The sequence below is a fragment of the Acanthochromis polyacanthus genome, chromosome 3 (genome assembly GCF_021347895.1).
Source record: "Acanthochromis polyacanthus isolate Apoly-LR-REF ecotype Palm Island chromosome 3, KAUST_Apoly_ChrSc, whole genome shotgun sequence".
NCBI classification, from domain to species: domain Eukaryota; kingdom Metazoa; phylum Chordata; class Actinopteri; family Pomacentridae; genus Acanthochromis; species Acanthochromis polyacanthus.
The window spans coordinates 18,251,956-18,275,318 of NC_067115.1; the positions used below are offsets into that span (position 1 = coordinate 18,251,956).

The 23,363-nt window shown below is 39.8% G+C and overlaps 1 protein-coding gene across 1 annotated transcript in view; it reads right to left on the reverse strand.

Moving 5' to 3' along the window:
• LOC110958749 (phosphatidylinositol transfer protein cytoplasmic 1) overlaps nt 1–23,363 on the reverse strand; it is an 82,955-nt gene that overhangs the window by 16,502 nt on the left and 43,090 nt on the right. Inside the window, exons 2-3 of the mRNA XM_051945374.1 lie at nt 5,275–5,423; nt 980–1,068 (exon numbers count right to left, since the gene is read on the reverse strand). Of these exons, the coding sequence (XP_051801334.1) occupies nt 980–1,068; nt 5,275–5,423 (238 nt within the window). The remainder of the gene's footprint in view (nt 1–979; nt 1,069–5,274; nt 5,424–23,363) is intronic.

Sequence of the window (23,363 nt, forward strand, 5' to 3'; positions counted from 1 at the left end):
CTGAGAGAAAAGCGTTGGACTATTCTAAAGTGGCCTTCTATGAGCCCAGATCTGAATCCCATTCAACATATGTGGAAGGAGCTGAAACATGCCATTTGGAGAAGACACCCATCAAACCTGAGACAACTGGAGCTGTTTGCTCATGAGGAGTGGGCCAAAATACCTGTTGACAGCTGCAGAACGCTCATTGACAAATACAGAAATCGTTTAATTGCAGTGATTGCCTCAAAAGGTTGTGCAACAAAATATTAAGTTATGGGTACCATCATTTTTGTCCAGCCCTATTTCATTAGTTTGTTTTTTTAAATAATTATGTTAATCAACAATTCAAAAGTGATGGTTGATTTTGATTATTTAATTTTCAATCAATTTTTATTTATTGTTACTTTTGTGAGTTTCAAGTGATTTCAGTGAGAATTGTGGGTTTTTCCTTCTTTAACTGAGGGGTACCAACAATTTTGTCCACGTGTGTATGATGCTATAAAAGCTGTCATTTCCAATTTTAAGCATTCAGCTTATACTTATGTGCCCATACTTGCTATAAGCCATAGTTAAACCTCCATATGTCCTTCAGAAATTACATAAAGAGCAGCAGAAAATTGAGCATTAGAGCTTTCTGAATTATACAACATATCGGCTGCACAAAGAAAATGTGTTAGAAATGTGTGTCTGCTTCATCCTTCTTGAAAAGTCTTTTCACCTGACTCATATTCACTAAAAACATCCAGTAGAGTGTTTGTTATGAGTGGCGAAAAAATGATGTCTTGACAAAAAAATGAAATAAAATTGGAAAACCAGTTGAGAAGCAGACTTTTACAATAAAAATGATTTATGTGGCTGCAGTTCCAGGCTACTCACGTCCACGGTTTCTACACCAGACTAGTATTAGAGAGGGTTGCAGGCTCTTTCTGTTCCAGCAGCTAACTGAATTTGATGCGAGTGGCCAACAGCCGGACAAACCCATTTGCACTGTACCTACCTGTTATGGTGTAAGGGTAGTAGTTCCAGGCTTTCTCTGTCACATAGAAGATTTTGGGAACCACTGCTCGAGCCCAGCTGGGTAATTTACTGCAGAGAGATGAACAGAGACCAATGAGGAGAGAGACTGTGCCAGTGAAGGAGCAGTGGGGGTGAAATTGTTCCCTTTATCACAGCAATCATCAAAAAATTTGTTCCACTTGTGAGCGTGAAAAAAATATATGAGGGGAAGGGCGTAAAATGTGTGATCCTAAAAAGCTTTGATTTAGGGAGGAGAACAGAACAAAAACACATTTTTCTGCACACAATGCGATCTCAGTGGAGCATAAGGACTTTTATGGGACCTCTGGACTGATGTAGAACCAAAAAACATTAAAAGCACACAAATCTTGCAGGCAGTTGTTTTGTTGTCTTATTAAATGTAATCTGGAAGGTTCCCAGAACCATCATAATTTTTTATCACCTGGTTAAAGAGGAGTTCCATTGTAGCAGTAAAGGGCCTTAACTTAAAGATAGATCAATGGTAGAAATGAGGCAGGAATAACGGCTTTTCATTTTACTTTCCCGGGAAGCTACATCAGCTGTATAAGGGATAACTTTATGAAAGCAGTTTTTCATTGTCTAAAATATTTTAAAAGGACAGCTTGTCAGGATATTTTAGATATTCTAAAGCCATAAATGCAGGTAATCTAAGAATTAGAGAATTAATTTGAATTAAGAATTCACATTTGTGATGTTATTGCTGCTTTCCTTAGTCCTATATAGTAAATTGACTTTTTGATTTTGATAAATAAATCATTAGGCAGAAAAAAAAACCCATCCACTATTTGGTAAAAAAAAAAAAATCATAAAAATCTGTCATTTTGGGGCATCCACGGACTATTCAAAAACAAACAAAATATGATGTGTTAATGTGAGCTTTCAGCCTCTGGTAGGCATATTATTCAAACAGAACAAGGCTCACTGTATCCCTCAGTTTGCTGTGTGTGTGCTAAGGCAACATGTTTCTTGCTTTAGCTTCAAATTTAGCATGTAGATTAGACGTGCATGGCATTTTAAAAAACTGACATGGTGATATTTAGTGTATCTGCTATAGATAACTACTAGAGGTGGTTTTGTGGCGATGATTTAAATCGTCAAAGAAATTAGTCATGTTGCCTCGTGTTGTGACAAAAGTTGCGATACCTTCCAACAGTACCTGTTTTTGGTCAACATCATCCTTTTAGCAGCCAAAATATTGCCACACAACTAGTGCTGCTTGTCTTTTTGCAACCAGATCTTTGTTTTCAGTGTTTCTCACCTGTTCCTCACTCATTCTGCTGTGCGCATGTGGAGCCTGCATGTCATCAAACTTTGTATTTTGAAAGTTTTTTTTTTTTTAAATCGTCTATCTAAGACCCCTAAAATCAGAGTAAATCACGTTTTATGACAGACTTCTCTTGCAGATTAGTCATGGAGAATAAGAAGCTTTCCTTCTGGATCAAGCAAAAACAATTAGCATGACGCTTAACTTGCCTTACTCCACGTTGCATTTCCTAAATGTTATTTAAATATATATGAATCATATCCATCTGCTCATCCAAATTACACCAAGAAAGCAAATAAGTTTGTTTCCAAAATGCTGAACTATTCCTTTAGTTTCATCCTTGGACTGAGTGTTGTTAAAAGCCAGTAAACCCATTTTGGCTCCCTGAGCCCCCCTGTATTATCTACCATGTGTTCATTGTTCATAGAGTTTCAAGATACTGCCAATATGTGCTCTCAAGGGACTTTACGCACTTCACATTCTCTAATCGTAAGCTGTGAACGAAAAATAATAATAAAAAGTTAAAATTGTGGCTGCATTCAGAACTTTTTTATGGTTTCCATGCAGCCTGCGTTCATCTCCATCTCATTTGACTGACAGAAAATCTGTTCAGACAAAAATGGCGCTCACTGCATCGTGATCGCTGTGAATAAAATCCGTGTTTGACAGTCGCATTCTGGGAATGTTGGCAGGCTCTCTCCCCCTCTCTCCCCCAACAAAAGAGACTGACGCTCCTCCTACACCTCCATCTGTTGATTTCTCCTATTCCCTCCTTGTTCTTTTAAAGATCTTTGCCAATATCTGCCGCGAGATAGAATCCATGTAGCCAAGCGTGCGAGCATGACGGGTGGCTGCTTTCATGCCAAAGCCAGTGTGTGTATTTTTAAAAAAATAATGAAAAAAAAGACACCCTGTTTTAGGAGACCACATTCAAGAAAATGCAACACTTTAATCAATCATATGATGCCCTCTGCTCTTAATGAAAGTTAGCGATAGAACAAACGTGCAAAACAGCGTTCAGTTTGGATGGGATCAGGCTAAATGGTGAAGTCCTGCATGAGGCAGAATGTGGGAGCTAATGAGGTGGGTGAAGCTTCACAGAGCAGGTCCAGATTGACTTCCCTGCTGGTGAATCGAAGCTAAATGTTTAGTCGCTGCGCAGCCAGATGGATGAGCAGTTGAATGGAGCAGAACAATAGTTAATTACGGTGAAGTTATGTATTGATTCTTCACAACGTTATCGTCATCTTACATTGCCCAAAGAAATTTCTTGATCTCCGAGCATCCAGGAATCACTTGTGGGGTTGGTTATTTCCTGATCTTTATCTGCAGATGGCAGCTTTTGTCTGCTTCCCATATGTGTTCTCTTTCTTTTTTCATTCAGAAGTGAGCGATGTGTTAGATGTGTTTGCCAGGGGTCGGTGTGGAGCGAATGGTTAATAAATCCCCTTTTCATTTTTTGGTAGGAAAAGTTGTGCAACCACATTATGTCACATCAGTGTTACTTACGCACGTCTACATTTAATCCTAAGAAAATGTAAGCTACTTTGTACTTCTCTACCTAGACGGCACATGGAAATGGAAAGAAAAATTTGAGAGTCTGCATGGCTGGATTCTTTTACTGATTTTTTTTTTTTGTCTTCTGGTTCATTCCTTTCTCTCCGTCTTGCTTTGCCTCAAATAAAATCCCCTCCATGTGATGAGAGTTTGCTGTGAAATCTTACAAATCCTAAATTGTGAAACATTTAACTACCCTCAAGAGCGCAGATGTGCTCACTTTTATGGCTTTTGGCCATAGTTCCCATAAACAAAGCTGAAAACACACACACACACACACAAAAAAAAAAACACACACAATTGATGCATTGACTTTTCTTTCAGTTTGGAAGTTTGTAAATAGTTTAGATTTGGTATGCAAGGACAGCGGCCCAAACCTTATCTAATGCGCAATTTTAATTTGTTGACTATTCACTCCATGATTGCTTCACTGTCTACATAGAGCCTAGCGCAACTGATTGAATTTGAATAATTGTAAATAAAATGCCCCATTTATATTCTTAGTTCAATATGGAGCAAAGTGAATGAAAACACCTGAATGGAAACCCAACTCATCTCTGTGTGCAGCCTTCCTGGTCTCCTCTGCAGAGCCGAGCTGTGCTGACTCAACATAATTAGTTCCCCGGCATAGTGAGCGCTGACACAGGTATTTGTGCTCAGACAAACGGCTCACAGCATCTTTGCCTCTTTCCATTTTCTCACGCTCTTGTCCATATTGTGTCTCCTTCCATCCTGCTGGTACTTTCTTTGCCTCTTTTTATTTTTCTAAGCTGTTTGATTCATGTTTAGTCTCCTGCAACAAAACTGTCGGTGTGCAGGAACAAGGTCCACAAAAAGGCTAATGGGATGCAGTGAGATGCATCAGTATAGGGTGATAAATAAAGCTGTGGTGGATAAGTAACTCAGCACATGTATGAACCTTCACAACCTTATCAAATGACTGAGGCTTCTTGATACGCAGCTACACGTTCCACTTTGTGCTCCAGGATTAATAAACTTTGGGAAAAATCAAGGACCTGCTTTGTTCTTTTGAGTAAGTGAGTTTAGAACAGGAAGTCTCAGGCAGTGAACAAGCTTATAAGACAATGGGCCAAAGAGACATTTGGTTCATTTGGCTTTTTGAGGAGATAAATTGTGTGGTGAAAGATTTCTTGAATTTACTGTTAAAAGTTTCTCTAGGGTGTCCCCCATTTCTTTTTTGTTAACTTTTCAACAATTATGGCAAATGCTGTTCTTTTAAATCTTTTTTTTCTTAAACAAACAAATGCAGAATATGTCCTGTAGGTAAGAAGATTCTTCCCAGGAAAGAGATCACATGTAAAAATGGTCAGGAACTTCCATTAATCAAGTGTCAACAGAGTCTAAAAGAACCCCCCACACTATGAATTCCTCACATGGTTTGCAGTAATCTAGCAGGAGCACATTCCACTGACCTGTTGAGGTAGACTCGTTTCTCTGTGAACTGTCCTTGACCATGCGCCGGGTCTTCATACGGCTCGTTCTGGACGACCTCCACCCCTTCCCCTCGATCACTCTGCTCATGGCTGTGTTTGCTGATCATGTACAGCTGCCCAATCCGGTACTGGAGGACAAAAAAACCCACAGAGGATAAGGTCAGTGTGACACCAGTAGAGTAACTTGGAGAACCTGAAATCCTGGTACACAGTGTGACAGGCTGGGACACGCTGCATTCAAAGGCAATCAGATGTGTTAACAACCAAAATGCCTATGTGTCAAGGGTCAAATTTACAAAAAAAATCTCATTATAGGTTAAGCAGCTGTTCTGAAGCTTGTGATCATACAGTAAGTTCTTGAATTTTAACCTGAACTTTTGAAGTTTTCATCAAACCTGCATCAAATCTCACAAGCGACAGAAACAAAAAAACAACAAAAACACTGGTCTGCTGTTTTACGTTTAGCAATAAATAAATGAGCACATCTGACTAAACAGTGCATTTGTGGCATTTTCAATTAATAAACAACATATGCGAAAATGCACAAACCCACATATTGAAGTGCAGCAAAATATTTGTATTGTCACATGGCACCTTTCGTTCTCAATTCTGTTCTCACACCAAAACAGCTACTTTGTAATCAAAATTGGTGAGAGAATCAGCAGGGTGAGGAAAAAATAGCCATATAAACAGTGATAAAATAGGACTTCAACGAGGAATTCAATCCAAAGCGAATTTAAACGGAAATTTTCTGAAATTGTTTATTTTCAGAATATTTGGGTTTCATTTGTAAAACCAAAATGTAAGCAGACTACATTTGTGTAGATTCTCAGTCTTCCCAGGTGATTCTAGGATCTTCAGTAGAAAGCAACTGGACTTCACTTTTAGGTTTTTGAAGATGTAGGAGTCATCTTCTGTCAGAATTGAAGAAGCCTCTTGGATGAGAGGTGAAACGTCTTCAAGAACCGAAAAGAGAAGTCCAGTTGCTTTCCCCTGAAGCTTCTAGGATTAAGCGTGTAGTTACTTTTTTCATTCACGTATTCAACATGTATTTATTCAGCGTGGTTCAGTGAGAGTAGCTGACTCTCTATTTCATGGGCACCCTGTATGTACAGGCCAGTAAATGTAAAAGAAAAATTCAACCACAGACATGCAAACCAGGCAAAACTGCAAATGAAAGCAAGACGGATGCTATATCTGTCACATGATTATTATCCAAATCTGCTTGATAATTTAACATCAACACTTTTTCTTCATAATCACAGATTTAAAGTCGAAGTGAAAGAGTCAAACACAATATGCGCTCCTGCAAAACCAGCATTAACCTCAGTCCGATCCTAACAATATGGGATAAATGGTGAAATCATTTAATACAATTCCAGATAAATACTACATGAAAAGATTAAAAAAACATAAAGAAATGTTCAGGTGAGTTTTACCATAAATAGTCTGTCCGATTACCCTCTACTCAACAATCATTTTTTATTTATTCCATTTGTATTTGCAACCCTATTTCACTTTCCAGACTTCACTGAGAAAAAAGGTCAGAAAAACTAAAGTCGTGGCAACGTCTTCTGCAATAATGTGTCTTCGATAAAAGGTCGGACTTGCAGTTCGTTTGTGACAAAGCTCACTTTGTTTTAATGAACATGACTCTGCGGCATTGGAGCATGTTCTGTTGATTAAATACCATGGCAGTGCAGTGACAGCTCATTTTCCAGCTTTAGACACCCGGGACTATGTTCTCTTAACTCACTCAGTGAACGATTACTTGACAGATTAAAGCCAGCACTTTTGTCTGCTTTTGATGTATGATCTTCATTTTCAAAATATTCTCTCTGTGACAGAAAACTCAGGGAGGAGAAAGAAAGATATGGATGATTTCAAAGAGGGAGAAAAGAAGCTCAAAGAGTGAGAGACTGAGGGGCATCAAAGGAAGGCGACTGAGAGAGCTTTAATAAGGAGGGGCTGAAATTAAATCAGACAGAGAAAAGCGAGAACTAGAAATTTTTGAAAATAGATTATAAGTAAGAGAGTCAGAAGATGGGGGAAATGAGGCATCAATGGTGAGAAAAAGATGGTTTGATAATGACTGCTTATAATCCTTTAATGTGTTTCGGGATGTAAACAAGTGACGCTGCTCCCTGCTTCCTGTTCAGCCGCCATGTGCTTTCTCCTCCATCCATCCTTCACTATTTAAAGCGAAACCTCAGAAGTGAGAGCTGGGTCCTGTTAATAAACGAGGGTTAAATCTACTATATTCACCTAGGTTCAACAATTTTCTCTCCCTGACCTTTACCCGTCACAACTGTCGGCTGAGCTGTGAAATGCTGTCAGGGGAAAATGTGAGGTGCTCACCCAAAATAGCTCACAAATGGGCTCTAAAAACGGTGTCAGCACCTGGATGCTGCCGTAAATCTCCGATGCATGCACCTGCTTACAGGCTTGCGATAAAATAAATGAAACAATTATGTAAAACGCCCAAAGTCATTAATTCAGGGCGAGTGGACGGATGCAAAACCAAGCAGTCACACCAGATCCTATCAGGAGGGATTTGCATAGTTTGGGCATTCACCGCTTCCAGAGAGTCAATTTTAAAACTATCATGGCCATGTTTGATGCATCATGAAATTCAATGAGAATAAAAATCCAACATAAAGAAACTACAAACAGATTATTTCCAGTCCAACAGGCATTGTATGATAAACACAGAATCTATACATAGTATGTTTGCTACGACAAATTCATGATATTTTCTTAATTCCCCAAAAGTCTGACATGGTCATTTTTATGCTCAACAGAGCTTTGAGTGGCCAATTCAGCCTCAGGGACAAGAGTGTACTCATCTGAAAAATAGACACTCACCAGATTAAAGAGGCTTTAACATACCGTAGGCCACGGGTGATGATTAATTCTGATTAAGTATGGTGCAGAAGTCGGGAGGAGGGGGGATCACCCCTTTTAGATTTTACACACCTTATGCGTTGCACTTATTTTCTCTCCTGATTGATGTCTAGTCACTGGAATGAAAGGAAGGTGGCTGAAGATCACAGTTTCGTTGGAATTGAAAATAGCTGTAAATTAAGGGTGCGCACGTACGTACAAACCCGGTTCAGGTCGTAGCTGGAAATACTTTTCTAAAAATATCTCCATCTGTGCAAACAACAGGAAAGGATATCATGCAGATTTGACATCCACGTGCACATCTGCAAACCAACAGCATATGGACACAGAAATGCACATAAAGACCCACTATTCTTCGACATCGTCTCTCTTATGACAAATTAACCACACATCTATAGAGTCCTCGTGTATATTAAAATAAATAAGCAGCAATTGTAGCATGAAACAGCTCATTAAACCTGACGTAATGTGCATCCTTTAAACACATTTCTCACCTACATCACCAGACTTCTTCCTCATTACACGCATCGTCTATGCATTAAAGGTCACAAGCCCACCTTGGCTTTGTGTCCTTTTGCGGTGGGCAAGTTTCTGAGTGCAACTTTAAAAGAGCAGTAGCACAATGACTCACTTCCTCTGTCTCTGTTTGCTCCAAGGTCCCTGCTCTCTAAACAATATGTGCAAGATTCCTCCGTCAGAGAAGAAATACTCTCGAAGAGAAACACTGCATTCCCAGACTACAGAGCCAGAGACAGCAGCAGGTTAAGATCAGAGACAAACAGTTACTAAGGTGTTCGGCTGACCTGGGCCACAGAGAGACATGTTAAATAAAAATGCTTGCCCTTTTCTGTGTTTGGTATTTTTCCCTCCTTGGTGAAGGTTTTGCGGGCGTCTACTTCTGCAAACTGAAATACACTGAAAGTCATTGCAAGAAAGTGAACTTTTAGATCAGATGATTAGTGATTCAGCAGATATCTGCAACTATCCTATGCTAAACAATTAATCATTCACAATTTGCCCCTTTTATATGCCTAAACTGAGTGATTCTGGATACGTTTTTATGACTATACAACATGGGGGGGGACCTTAGGCTCTCGCAAATCATTTTTCCATTATTTTTGATGTTTTGTAGACAAACCAACTACGCGAGAAAATATTCATAGACTAATCAATAAATCATTTAAATAGTACCCATTAAGCTATGGGTTTTTTTTTTTTTTTTTAAATTTACACCTGAATAAAGTGTGGAAGGGGTTATCAACTGGGACAAATTATATCAAACCCAAAAACACTTTCGCTTCAGTGTTCAGACCTAAAATGCCAAACGAGAATTATCACTCAATGAAGCAAAAGTTCAGAGTTAGATAGATTGAGTTAACTTAAAATGCAAAGAGAAACAACAAACAAGCTTAATACATTGATCGGCATTTCTAACTAAATTGCCACAACAAAGGCAATAATTCTTGTTTGAGATGGAGTTGAATGGTGAACAGCCGCCAAACTGAGCAGCTAGCCAAACCACAAACTACTGGATCCATGCTTCAATCATTGCTCCTCAAGTAACAGTTACAGCATGCATCTCCCCTACCAGCTTGATTTGCAAGCTATAAACACAACATATTACTTATTTCTTACTAAAGCTGTTTGTTGTTTCACCACATCCATGCCACTCAGTGGAGCTTTGCTGGTTGCCATTTGGTGCCTGGCAACAAGCAACAAGTTGTCATTTTCCTGAAAACAGCAAAGAGAACTAAAACGATGAGCTGAAGGATGCTACGTGGGACACCACAGAGTCAGATGATTATTTTCTGTTGCTTCATTCATCACGACAAGTACCTCATTTTCTTATACTAGCAGTCATGTAATCCATTGTTAATAAGAGAATACATTATAAATGATAGTCGGTTTAACGGCAACAGTGGAGCAGCGGCAGCCACTAAAAAGTTCAGCAGCTGTTCAGTAAGTGCAGTGCAACGGAGGGCTGTCATGTCGCGAGATTATGAAATGCATCAGGCAAAAGGACATTTTTTTGACACTCATAACCAACCTTAAGGGCAGTTTGAGTGTCGGCGGGGTCGGCCCTGAAATTAACAACACACAGTTGCTTTGTACAGCAAAACCAGTATTGAAATTCTGCCAAAAAAGACCATTGCACTAATACTTCCACAACAGCAGAATGCAAGTAAACAGCAATAAGACGTTTATTTCATATGAAGGTCAATGTTTGTGCCTTAATAATTAGACTAAATCTAGTCTGTCTGTTGTGTGTCAGTCAGACAAAGTAAATTCAATATGAAGAATGTCAAAAAGCAACACTTTTCAATCCGTATGAATCCAAACATATTTGAGCTGTATCAGCAAAGGTTATGCAATTCAGAGTTCAAAATAGAAAAAAGAGCCCATTTCTGTGTTAATTTATTAATGCAGCATGCTGCCAAAGCTGAATGATCTTAAGTTATTAATTGAAATTCTTACATCACCCCTCTTATCTCTTACCAAGGGTAAAGTAACAGCTGGAACAAATTGCATAACATGCTCTTTTTGCATCATGTCAATTCAGTCCGCCTTAAACTGCACCACCCTCCATTAATAAAAGTTCACCTTTTCATTGAAGTCTCGAAAGCAAAGGCAGTGTTTCTAAAAACAGCTCAGGGCTGTGGGGAGAGTGAGCCAGCCAGGTTAGAAGCTACTGTAAATAATGCAGATGCACTCCATCGCTCTTCTTCATGACACATACAAAAACGAGGGAGGCGAGTGGCAAGGAGTGAAAGACACCGAGGCAGCAGAGGACAAACGGTTGGCGGGGGGGTTCTTTATGAGGACGAAGTTTTGGAAAACGACAGGGAGGTACAGACGGACAGAGATAAAGGCTCGGGACATGGAGTTTCAGAGGCAGTAAAGAGTGACATCAGCCTAACTCAAAGTTCGTTTAGACAAGCGGTGTCCTTATCCATTTATTTCATCATTGATGAGCTGTAGTGGCCATCACATTCTAAGAATATCACAGACTAGCATGAATTACCTCTGTCTCTTATGAGGGCCAGTGTGATGATTTGAAATGTTAGAGGACAACATGACTGTCCTCAGGTGAGAACCCGATGCTCCCTCTAATGGAAGGGTTGCACTGTAACAAATAAAAACCTGCACCATCTGGTTGAAAAGCCCTGTTATTTTCCCCCAATGAAGCAAAACGGCAATCATTTGAGCAAAAGCTGCAGCACTTGAAGTACTATTCACTCTGTCTGTTGTCTGGAATCTTCGCAGCGTCATCAATCATTTAGTTACGTAGTGCAGCCGGCACAAAGAGGCCGGTACTTGGCTCGCCTTTATTCGATTTGTCTGATGACAAGGCACTCTGGTTTGTTGTTGCTCATCAATCAGTGCCAATAAACTGGAACGTGCTGTCATCATCACCAGTTTACAGGGTTCTGGTCTAGGTCAGTGAAACCAAAAATCCACTAATTGAGCAGGCTATATTCTTACGGATGTGAAATAAACTCACTAAGGTTTCCTGTTGGCGCATCGAGACCTGCTACTCATCCCTCAACTCGACACCATTTCCACATTTAAGAAAAAATAACATACGACACAGTGTAAGCCACTGATTTTGAGATCTTAGTTCACCGTTTTCCACAAGAGTGGATCAGTGTGCAACAAGCCTTTACTACACAAATTTGCTGTGAATTGTTATTTTCAATGTGATTAATGCCACCTGCTCATGAAGAAGTACAAATTCTTCAGATTTGATAGTTAGCATAACCTTTGCATACAAGGTGAAGAGTTTCGCGAGGAGGTGAAATTATGCAAATGTCACACAAGATCTGCATTAAGATCCTGTGGCAGCTGTCAAAGTGAGTTACCCCTGCAGTAAACACTGAAAGTGGTACATTTTGTTAAAGATTCAGAGTGGACACTTAGAAAGAAGACTTGCTATCTAACAAGGACATTCAAGCATGTTTGCCCATCAGGAATGTTTCATGTTCCACCAAAACAAGTTCCCCCTGAACTGAAGATGACAGTGTGTTGAGTATAATGTTAATCATGCATGATGCTTATTTTTTAATTTTAGTGTACAATATTTTTTCTATTGTGAATAAAGGCAGACCCTCTGTACTGGATTCTTAACGATTTGATGCAGCCCAGATTACTGAAGAAAGAAATGCTCCAGATTTCAAACTACACCATGAACAGTACAATGTGACAACACACATGTCTGAATGGGAAATCATGCAATGAAGTACTAAAATTATTAAATGTACTGATAGGAAGATTTTAATCATTACAAATTGGAATTTTATGGAACACTTAATTGCATGCAGAGTGTCTGGGCTTGCCGTCAGAAAATCATAACCACACGTTGCAATCAGTTGCGATTAATTTAAAATATGCATACTTCAATCATTTTTCAATTTCTCAATTCATTTTTATCTCATTAATTTCTTCCCGCCTAGTGTTTTAACGTAATGACACAGGCCTTGCCTGAGCTAAACTGCAATTTAAAGAAACAAAACACACAAACAGTTCCATTTACTAACCTCACAAAAAGATGTGCAAATAAAGCTCACTCTCCTTTCTAAAGGCTTTAAAAAGGTCTAGACTTGCTGTCAGACACGCAGGTGCACGGCTGCACCGGCGATATGAATAAACAACATAGCTGTGTTAAGCTGTATTGATCAGTATGTGGTCTATCTGGACTCCATCTGCATTTCCGTGCGGTCAATAATGCTACAGCATCGTCATCAGGAAGGTGGAGTGAAGGGGGAGAGGAAAAAGAGGGGTGTGCATCCGTGTAGAGTTTGTGAAGCTAAAGGAAAGAAGAAGAAAAGGAGAGGAAATAAAGGAAAACAGAGGAGGGCAACATAGAAAAGAGATCAGGATGGAGAAAAGACACAGTAAAGAGGGAGGAGTTTTGATTAGCAGGCCACACATCCCTGTATGTCACTGTGTTTCCAGGCCTTTGTATGCAGAGAACTCAGATGAATGAGAGCAATAAACCAAGACAGGCTAGAATGGATGGAGGAAAGAGTAGAATCATTTGCTGTCCATTGAGAGATAATCTCCCTCGTTATTCTGCGTGCGACAACAGCACTCGTCAAAGATCAAAGGCCTCAAGTACTTTGGCTTCACTGGTGCACTCAGACCAAGGCAGTGATGAAAGCTTTTCAACTTGACTTTTGCTTATTTTAATGGTGCAGAAGCTGGTGGCTCTTGGCCAAGAAGCTGCTGAATCAGTTTAGTAAGAAAAGGCCTCACACAAGTCCATTGTTGTTGAGGATGAGTTCTAATGAGGTAAACCAGAGCCAGGTAAATCAAGGTAAGACCACCATCTCAACAACTGCCTTTAGTTTCCACAACACATGACACTATTGTTGGCAGGTTGAAATAAAATGGAAATCAAACCCATTCAGCACAAACCAGGATTTTGGCACTTGAATTCTGAAAATACAGAAGCCTTTGGCAGATACAAACTGATATCCAGCTAGCACCAGAAGTGACATAAATTAAGGGTTTTGATAGAATACAAAGCTTCATAACACACAAACTCTGTTTCTGTCTCCACTGAATCAGAATCAGTTTAACTGCCAAGTAGGCTTTCACACGCTAAGTCAGTAAAGGCTGACTTAAGAATTTTTAATGAAGCATAAAAGAATTCAAATGCAAGTCAATAGATAGTAAGTGTTGCAATTCCAAAGAATTTAAGTAAGAAAAAAGTAAGAAATATTTACACTGTTTCATACACAGTAAAGTGTATTTACATGATGCAATAAACAAAGTTGAAAACTGTGTAGATGAGTGAATGTAGACGGATATTTAAGCTTGATGTCACTTTACATGTTTGTTTCGATTAAGAATCTCTTTTCTTGATTAAAAAAAATCCCCATTTTTGCTAAGTCTTATTATGTAATTGAGTATTGAGTACTAGAATCAGAATAGGCTTTTCCAGCATAAGACAACCTTATAGTGAACTTTTATTTATGACCCAATTAAGTTGCTCAGATATGATTTGTATTTAACAAAGTGCATAGCAAGTGTATCGTGTACCATGTATGTGTATATACAGCTAACTGGTTAATCCGGCTGAATTACGTTTTAGAAAACAAAGTTTGCTTTTACTAATGAGATGCACTGTGATGTCTCATTGGCCGAGATGATAATTAATTTCTCTTCCACATTTATCGCATTCGAGTACAGGTGCCCCTTCCCATGTTTATAAGCAGAATGAATGGCCTTCTGTACAGAGAAGTTCTTGAGATCATACAAGGGCTATTGTGAACAACAAAAGTATCAGTGAGTACATAATTAACATACAGCCCCACAAGCTGCTCCTCGGTGGCCAGGTCGCCACACATCTCCATTTGAATGTCAATGTGAGGTAACAGCTACACTAATAGCGTTGATAATCACTGTGTTCCACTTGTAGAGGGCCACAGTAATGACCTCTGGGAGCACCATGGCAGCGGGAACAGAGACTATTCTATGCTTGGCAGGTACTAAAACACTGGCGACTTGCAAGAGCAACTTTGGAAAGAAAACTTTCTAATGGAGAACTAATAGTTTGATGCTAAGTCGATGCCAAAATTTTGAAAACACGGGACTTGTTTTTCTATGGTACCAAAAGTGCAGAAAATATTAGACAAGAAAAAAAAAAAAAAACACTAAGTCACGTAAAGAGACATTTAGTTTTGGGTCAGATGATCAAGGGCAAGTAATAAGAGAACAAAAAGCCAGAATGCTTTTTACAGAGCATTTAGGAAACACCTTAAACTTACCCAAGTAGCTGAAAGACAGACCTCCTGATCTGTTCACAGAATTCAAGGTGAGCGAGTTATTTGAACTCAATATTACTAACATGTTGTCAAAATGTTTTTAACCTAACACCACCATTGTAAATTGTGCCTGGTCCATCTGTAGTAACCATTCTCTGGTGACAAAGGCTAACATCAACTTCCTGAGGCGAATCTAGCCCTAGCCCAGAATCACTACAATTTAATAATAGGTGGGATTTACCGCCATTTTCTGAACTGGAGGGTGGGTCGGCATGGGTCTTATGACATGCTATATGCTTCTGTTGACACTGGCCTTTTCCAAAAATGTAAATATAGCCCTATAGCTCACATGCCCCGAGTTCAGTTGTAGCACTTCTTTTATTTATAGCTCATAACTTGAGCCGGGTGCTGCTCATAACGTCAGGAGGCTGCCGTTATTGCTGTTGAACCTGTCAAAATATTATGCTGTGCACCATGTGTGTGTGTGTTAGCGTGCTGCCTGCAGCAGGTTTTATCAAATCAGAATCTATTTTGAAATGCATTCATTTGATTGACTTATTATTTTGCCGTTGAACTTTGTACCAAAGATTGTACAGACTATAAAATTTCTGGCAGCGTGACATCCCTAATTTCTCATCTCGGACCTCGTGTGATTTCAATTTGTCAACTTCCACCTGAAAGAGTGAGATACCTACAGTGAGGTGATGATAGCAAAGCATGCAAATAATACCTGGCTCACAGCTTGTTTAAATTAGCCCGGTGTGCTTTCCTTAGCTACTGAGTGAATGACAGTGTGTGGGAAGCAAGTGTGGAAATAGGATCACACATTGAGGGCATAAAAATGTACGCAAATTTGAGATGTTTTTTCTACTAGAAAGTCTAAAACTGGTACTGATTCCTACTCATGAACAGAAAAATGAATGAGCTCATGGAGAGATACACCAATGTTTTTAATTTTAGTCTCTCTGTTACAAGAGTATTATAAAATAAAAATAAATGGCCAAGGTCTCTGTCTGGCTGTTTTTTTTTTTTTAATTTTTGCAATAGTAATAGTAGTTTCTATTTATACTAGAAGTAAAACTACTAGAGTACATACCTCTTTCAATGAAAAAAGCATCAAGATGAGCACCGACAAGTATTGATTAACAGTGCTGGTATGATCCCCTTTTATGTATCTGAAAATGAAATCAGACAACATAAAGTTCATCTAACATATATAGCAGCTTAATGAGTCATGGGCTCAGGATTGCTATTTGTGCAGGACGTGGCTCACGTTAACAAAAACAAATGAGTGGATTAAAACGAATAAAAAAGAAGGAAAAACAGTAGTTTATTACTTCTCCCAGCCCTCCACAAACATTCAGTCCTTTATACTGACGGATGGCTACATTAGGAGGCCAATAGCACCTTGAGTAATGGAGAGGTGGTGGAAATGTGGGCAGAGGAACAATTCAATGTTAGACCGCAGTAAGTTGACCACTGTCAACAAATACTAGGGAATACAGAAGAATGAGAAGGTATCTTTCTCTGCTGCAACCCATGAGCACTTTTTATGTTACAATCAACTTCCTGACAAGTTTCAAGTTTGTAAAAAAAAAAAAAAGTTTAAAGTCTAATTCACATGAATGGACCATTTTAGATAGGTGCGATTTATTTTCATCCTGCATATACTTTGGAAATGTTAACTTAGACGATCCAAAAAGCATTTTTAAGCTAAAATTCAAAGCTCAGCTACATTTGTCCAGTCTTTTGCTCATTTTTTATTACAGGAAAAGAGTTTGTTTCTTCTTTCTGAATAAAAATCACTTTTTCAACTTTTTGTAAAACACTTGTCAGGCTTCAAAATTATTTACTTAACTTTAAACACACAGACGCACAATACACACTGAAAATGTGCATGTGAGAACAACTTTAACGTTTCGTCTATGTAGCTACAGTTCATCTTTCCTTACATCCATCTCCTCCACGTTCTTACATAAATGCATACGTCCGTGATCCCGCGCTGCTGGCACAGCTATGGGCCCATCACTTAGCAATTTCATTACCTGTCATGGCAAATGCACACAAACACACGCGTGCACACTGAGCCACGGATGCATGCAATCTTTTGCCCCTGTTCTGTGCACATTTAATCAACTGGGTGGCAGTGTGCAGTGCACCAGGCTGCTCTCTCCAGATAAGATTATCCTTTAGCTGTAGGCCTGACAGTCAATAGGTGGACCAGGAGTGTAATTAGTGTGTGTGTGTGTGTGTGTGTGTGTGTGTGTGTGTGTGTGTGTGTGAGAGTGTGTGTGTGTGTGTGTGCGCATGAAGGCAAGAGAGAGAAAGGGCAAATGAACAAGACAGACAGATAGTAAAGATAGTCATTGAGTGAGAGAGAAAAAGACAAAGACAAGTTATCAGTGTAGGCCAGCGTGTACAATTGGAGTTCCACAAACACACAAAAAAAAAATCAATGTGCAGGAAAGAAAAGCATTTGTAGTACATCTCTGTCTTATCCACGTGCTTCTCCCGCCATCTGTGGGTAAACACAGAGTTTATGGTTTGTATATAACATACACCAGAAGTTAACATCTGCGTTTGTCAGGGGAAGAAGAGACTCTGACCAGTATTTACACCAAACTACAAAAACAAGTGCATACAAGCTTAACTGAGAAGGTGTCAGGCTCTATTCTATACCCTACAGAAACTATCAGCGGTCTCACCATCTATTTTTTACCACAGTGGTTATGTCAAAACGAAAGCAGAGTTTCCATTTGCTTTAGCTCTGCTCCTCAGGCTCACTTGAGGGAGGGTGTTATTTTAGCAACACACACAGCAAACCCGCACAAAGTAAAATAAATGTCAGCCTATACATGCGATGTCAATCTAGAGATTCTAGAATTATATATCTGGATTGCAGTCGTAGTTTGACAAGCCGGAGTCAGTTCTGTTTTAGCCGACACACCCCAGTCCTAGTATAATGATTGCAGTCATTTATTCAAGCTGCAATCTGCATCTTTTGAATAGGCATTGTACTGTTCTGCTAAATGGGAATACAGTGCATTTAACAGGTTTGGATTGTTGCAAAAATGTTACTAAATTACTAAAGTTATCATACAGGTTACAACAAAGTGGCCCATTACCATATTTTGAAGTCACCTTTATATTCTGACTTAACTGGTGATGAGATAGCTTCAGTTATCAGTCAAAGCCAGAATGGAAAAATAATCCATTTAATGCCATTAGTGAGACATAACATCCATCTGTGTATGAATCATGACATCTGCTTTGTTTTGTCAAAATCTAACAGCTGAGAATTTTATTTTGAAAATAGACCGAAAATTTGTAAAAACTCCCCAAAGTTCAGATTATTGACACTGATTATAACTTTTCATCAACACAAACAATCGCTGCAGCATTTTTCAGACTCAGCAGCCACTGAAATATCCCATTTAAATGGCAACTATATTTCCAAAAATGATTTAATTTGTTGTGTATTGATTTTGATGGCTGCTTTCCTTGACCTTTAAGTGAAACAAAACTGAGCTGAGGCGTCCATCTGTGACTTAACCTGATACCTGTCAGCTCCAAGTTCCTGCTAATGTGGGATAAAGTGCTGGCCAGCTGAGGCATACGACCGGGAAGCACGTCTCCCATCGGACACAACCATTAATCAGCCAAACTATTATCATTCATCATATCTTCACACATGCAAACAGGCCATTGTACACACACAGTAACATTTATACGCACAAATCTAATGGCAGAGACAGTTACATGGCTATTTTTCTGTCACTGAGACGATGGTTGTGACAAGATGTTGAAAAAGGGGGAACAATGGAAAACGACGGACCGAGAAATGATTAATCCTTGACTTGAGTAGATTTTAGAAGTGTTTTTCATCAAGCAGAAAAGCATAAAAATGCTAAGACATTTATCTAAACTGACACCGAATAAAACTTCTAAAAATATATTGATGACATTAATATGATCAATGGAAATACCTGATGAACATGGACTGTTTTTAGGTAAGTGTACTGCTCTGATTTAGCATCGCATAGCACACACAGGCATGTGGATGCAGGTTGTCAAACCTAGACGGAGTACGAAAGGTGATCTATTACTGGAAACACGCTTTCCCAGGAGCAGAGGCTGAAGCGTCTAAGACATGCCAGATGACTATTTCCACATTAAAGCTCATAAAACCTGATTCAAATGCTGGCTTGTCAGGTTAATATTACACCTGTCTGTATTGAAAAATGCATGTTGCAGCAGAGGAAATTGTGTCAAATCCCTTGCCGGTGCAGAGTTGGAGTGACACCCAGCAAGATGTTGGCACTGAGGTGAAGGTCGAGGTACTGAGCTATGAATTGCAGATCGGTTCCCACAGCTGCTGCAGCCTGTGTTGTGTCACAAGAGAGTGGTGTGAAGAGCAGACGTTAACATGCCACTGCTGTGTGCGTCTACGTGCATGTCACTGTAAGGGTCTGTGGTGTTTGGACTGAGGTAGAGGAGGATGTGCATACGTGCTGAGTACTCTGACGGTATGTTATTAGTGTTGCTTTTACAGACAAGAGGAGGGCAGAAGGTGAGAAGTGCCGTGAGCACATTAAAAAGACTAATAGGAACAAGGGAAGAGGCAGACAGGTAGTACTATGAACAAAAAAAAGCAGGATCAAGCCAAAATGGAGAGACGTCAAGGAGACAGGGAGATAATGGAAGAGAGAGTAAGTGAAAGAAAGGGCCTAGACCAAGACAAATGACAAGAGTGATGGAGCAGAAAGCACTTTCAAAGACAGACAGCAAGAAAAAGAATGTTAGATGAATGTGGAGAGACTGTAAAGACAGCTGTTCTCCCTTGAAGTGGCAAACAGAGTGAGACATTTTGTGAAAAAAAAAGAGGAGAGACAAGATGTACCTAAAGAGAGAGGACAGAACTACACCAAGACGGAGGAAGAGGATGCAGATGAAGAGGTTTGTTCCTGACTCAGTGGATCCTCCCTCCTTGTCCTCGCTAGCCAACACAGGGACTGTAAATCCCCCCGAAACTTGAGAGGATGTAAACAAACCATTAGGCCTTTTCCACCGGAGGGACAACCATCCTCCACAGAGTCGCTCACACAAGCACACAGAGGAGGACAGTGCACAGGCACACATGCAGAAAGATGTAAACGAGCGGACATGTTCACCTTGGCGGTGCACACGTACAAACAACTGTGCATGCCTGTAAGGGAGCAAGCATACAGGAACATACAAACACGTATACGACAAAGGCCGATGCAAACGCGAGACCTCGACAGATCTCCTTTCACTGCTGCTTTACTTTTATGTCTTTTTTATGAACCGGACAGAGATCATTTCCGTTTGGGCACACATTATGAAACCTTATAATGTCAAGTTACTTCTGGAGCAGATGACACACAATTTGTCCAGGAAAACTGTGATACCAGCTCAGAAAAACTGACTAGACCTGTCATTTAACAACACACACACATATATATTTTCATTTAATTCTGGGATTGCGCTAGCCGATGCGCCACGGCACCATTGGCGCATCGTTTTGCTGGATGGTGATCAAGATTCAGGTGGCTCCGACCATTTCCGACGCCTGCCGAGAGAAAAAGTTTGTTTTATTATATTATCGCTCGGGCGTTTCAAAGAAAAAGTAAGTCGAACCCTTTTTTGTTGCTTTTTGACTGCGCCATCCGGCGGGGCGATGCGCCAATGGTCTGTGGCAATGGGTTAGCAGAAGCCCAGTTAATGTTAAACTGCCCACAACTGAGCCCCATTTTAATAACATGTTTGTTTTCAACAATCCGCTATATTTTTATTAGCAGATTCTGTTTTTTTATATTCTATTTTAAAATGAAATAGCCTTCATAACACCTATTTCCTTACTTTTCTTAATTATCTTTTTTGGTACCAACCACGCCACACGCACACAGAGGTAAAAATGACTGAAATCTAGGGCTGCAACTAACGATTATTTTAATAATCGATTAATCGATCGATTATTTTTTCGATTAATCGATGAATTGGATAAAAAAATACATTTTTAATTTCTGCATCTTTATTCAGAAATCGAAGCCGTAGAATGACAGAGCAAATAAGATCATTGTAGTGAAGCCTTTGTCTTCAACCATCGACAGAGGCCTCATGTCAGTGACGATCATGTTGAGGATGCTCTCAGTCAGACAGCTGCTTGCTGTGGTGGACATGATGTCTTTCTCATCATAAAGCCTATCAACGCAATTCATCCTGCCTCACTCCAACACAGACCAGTGTCTTCACTCGGACTTTGTCAGAACACTTAAAACTTGAGGCTCAATCTTTGAATTATTACCACCCCTGTGTGCAAGTTACATTCATAATACATATCCAAACCATGCTTAAGCTGATTAAAGTGAAATAAAAAGCATCTCTCACAGTCACACATGCCCTATCACTGTCATTAATCAGCTAACAAGCAAAAGCTAGCATTCCAGCTGCAATCCGGTGTGTTTACCTGCAGCTCATTTGCATAGAGTAGACTTGATTCTACTGTCCTCAAACATCTAAACTAGCCTTTGGTGAACTAAAACAACGAAAGCATCAGTTGTTGCAGCTTATTCACCTTCAAATGATTTCAGAAATATTTTTCGCTCAAGTGTTTTCGAAATAATAGATAAAATTTGCCGCCGAGCCGCTGTGTTTATCAGACTTATCTGTCGGACGGTCAAGCTGAAAGCGCGGTTACATGACCGCTCGTGATCCGCTCGTGACCGTCCACCATCCGTGCGATTTTCAGATGCGTGTCTTGCCGTGCGGGAAAATCGCATGTAGTGGACAAGGGGCATGTTTTTTGTTTGGAGAAACCGTTTTCTCCGTGTCAGTTATGTTTCATTTGTTGAATTTACTCTTCCTTTGAAAACAAGCCTCTGCTCTGCATCCACCTCGCTCTGCAGGTGAAGTAGACGGCTCCGCGACATGGCGAGTGACGTATGAATCACGCGACACAACGAATCGATAATGAAATTCGTTGCAAACGCTTTTAATAATCGATTATTATCGCTTATTATCGATTCGTTGTTGTAGCCCTACTGAAATCATTAAGATTCGTCCTCTTATTTGTACAAAAATGTGTGTCAGGTCAACCTCTTCTGACTGTTCATCCTCAATGGGACCATAAGGGACAATCCCTCTCTTGTAGCACAATACTGTTTACACTGTTCATATAGTTTATAGTATTCATACTACTTGTACTGTTCATGCCACTATGTACCCTACCTGTGCATTTAGATTGTCTAGTTTATATTGTTCATTCTGTTTATACTGTAACATACTGTATATACTCATGCTGTGTACAATGTCCTTTCCTGCCGCTTATGCAGTTCTAGTCAGATGCTAAAGTGCCTTTATTAATATTTGTACTCTAAGCAATTACAATAAAGTCTAATCTAATCTAATACGTGTCTGTGGAAAAAGAAATATTAAGCTTAACTCCGGTTTAGTGGGTTGCCAAATGATGCAAATTGTAGACGTGGAAAGATTTTGGATAATTTTGAATCTATGCGGGGAAATTTACAGCTTTCATAACTTGAGGCCTTGAAGAGGTGCATCCCACTCAAATAAATGTTTAGAAATATTATCATAATGAAGCTCTTAACACACTACAATCAATACAGTACAGCTAATATGTGCACACAGCAGGAAGCAGCATTCAGCCCACCGACTAACAGAGCTCCAACAGCTGTAATTTGCATGGCCTCAATGACAGCAGCCATGAGAGGATGCTCAGACATGAGGCATGAAGCCTGGTACAAAAGGATGAGGAGTCACACAGGCGAGTGACCGCAGTGCTCTTGGTCTCATCTGAGCACTCAGGCAGCTCGCTTGTCACGAGCGGAAGACTTTCATCTGCCTTCATACAACCACATACCTCTAACCTCGCTCTGTTCCACGTCCTATTTTCTCACCTCACTACCACCATGTCTTCTGTAAAGAATATGTCCTTTCATTCTCACGCTCCGTCACCACATTACTTTTAACTCCATGTCACTCTCTGGCGCTCTTGAAATGTGTCCTTTATTATCACACATATAGAATTTCCTTTCACTCACCGTTACTGTGACCGCAGATGGTGGGATTTTTTTCAGGTTGTGCAGAACACGTCAAAGTAATTTTAGTATATTCTGTTCTGGTTTAAATTTGGATTAAAAGTGCAAGTTTTTTGTGGCGTTTTTTTTTAATCCAACAAAGGTGGCAATTTAAAACTCAACACAAAAGTCTATGGTGTAAGCATCAACACACATGGATGTAACACCTAAACAGGCAGTGTTAGGGCAGAGTGACCGCAGCAGGCAGGAAACAAAGACGATGCTACAAAGTGACAGCTTAGAGACAGAGACAAGTCACCAGAGCTGCACACTCACTTGC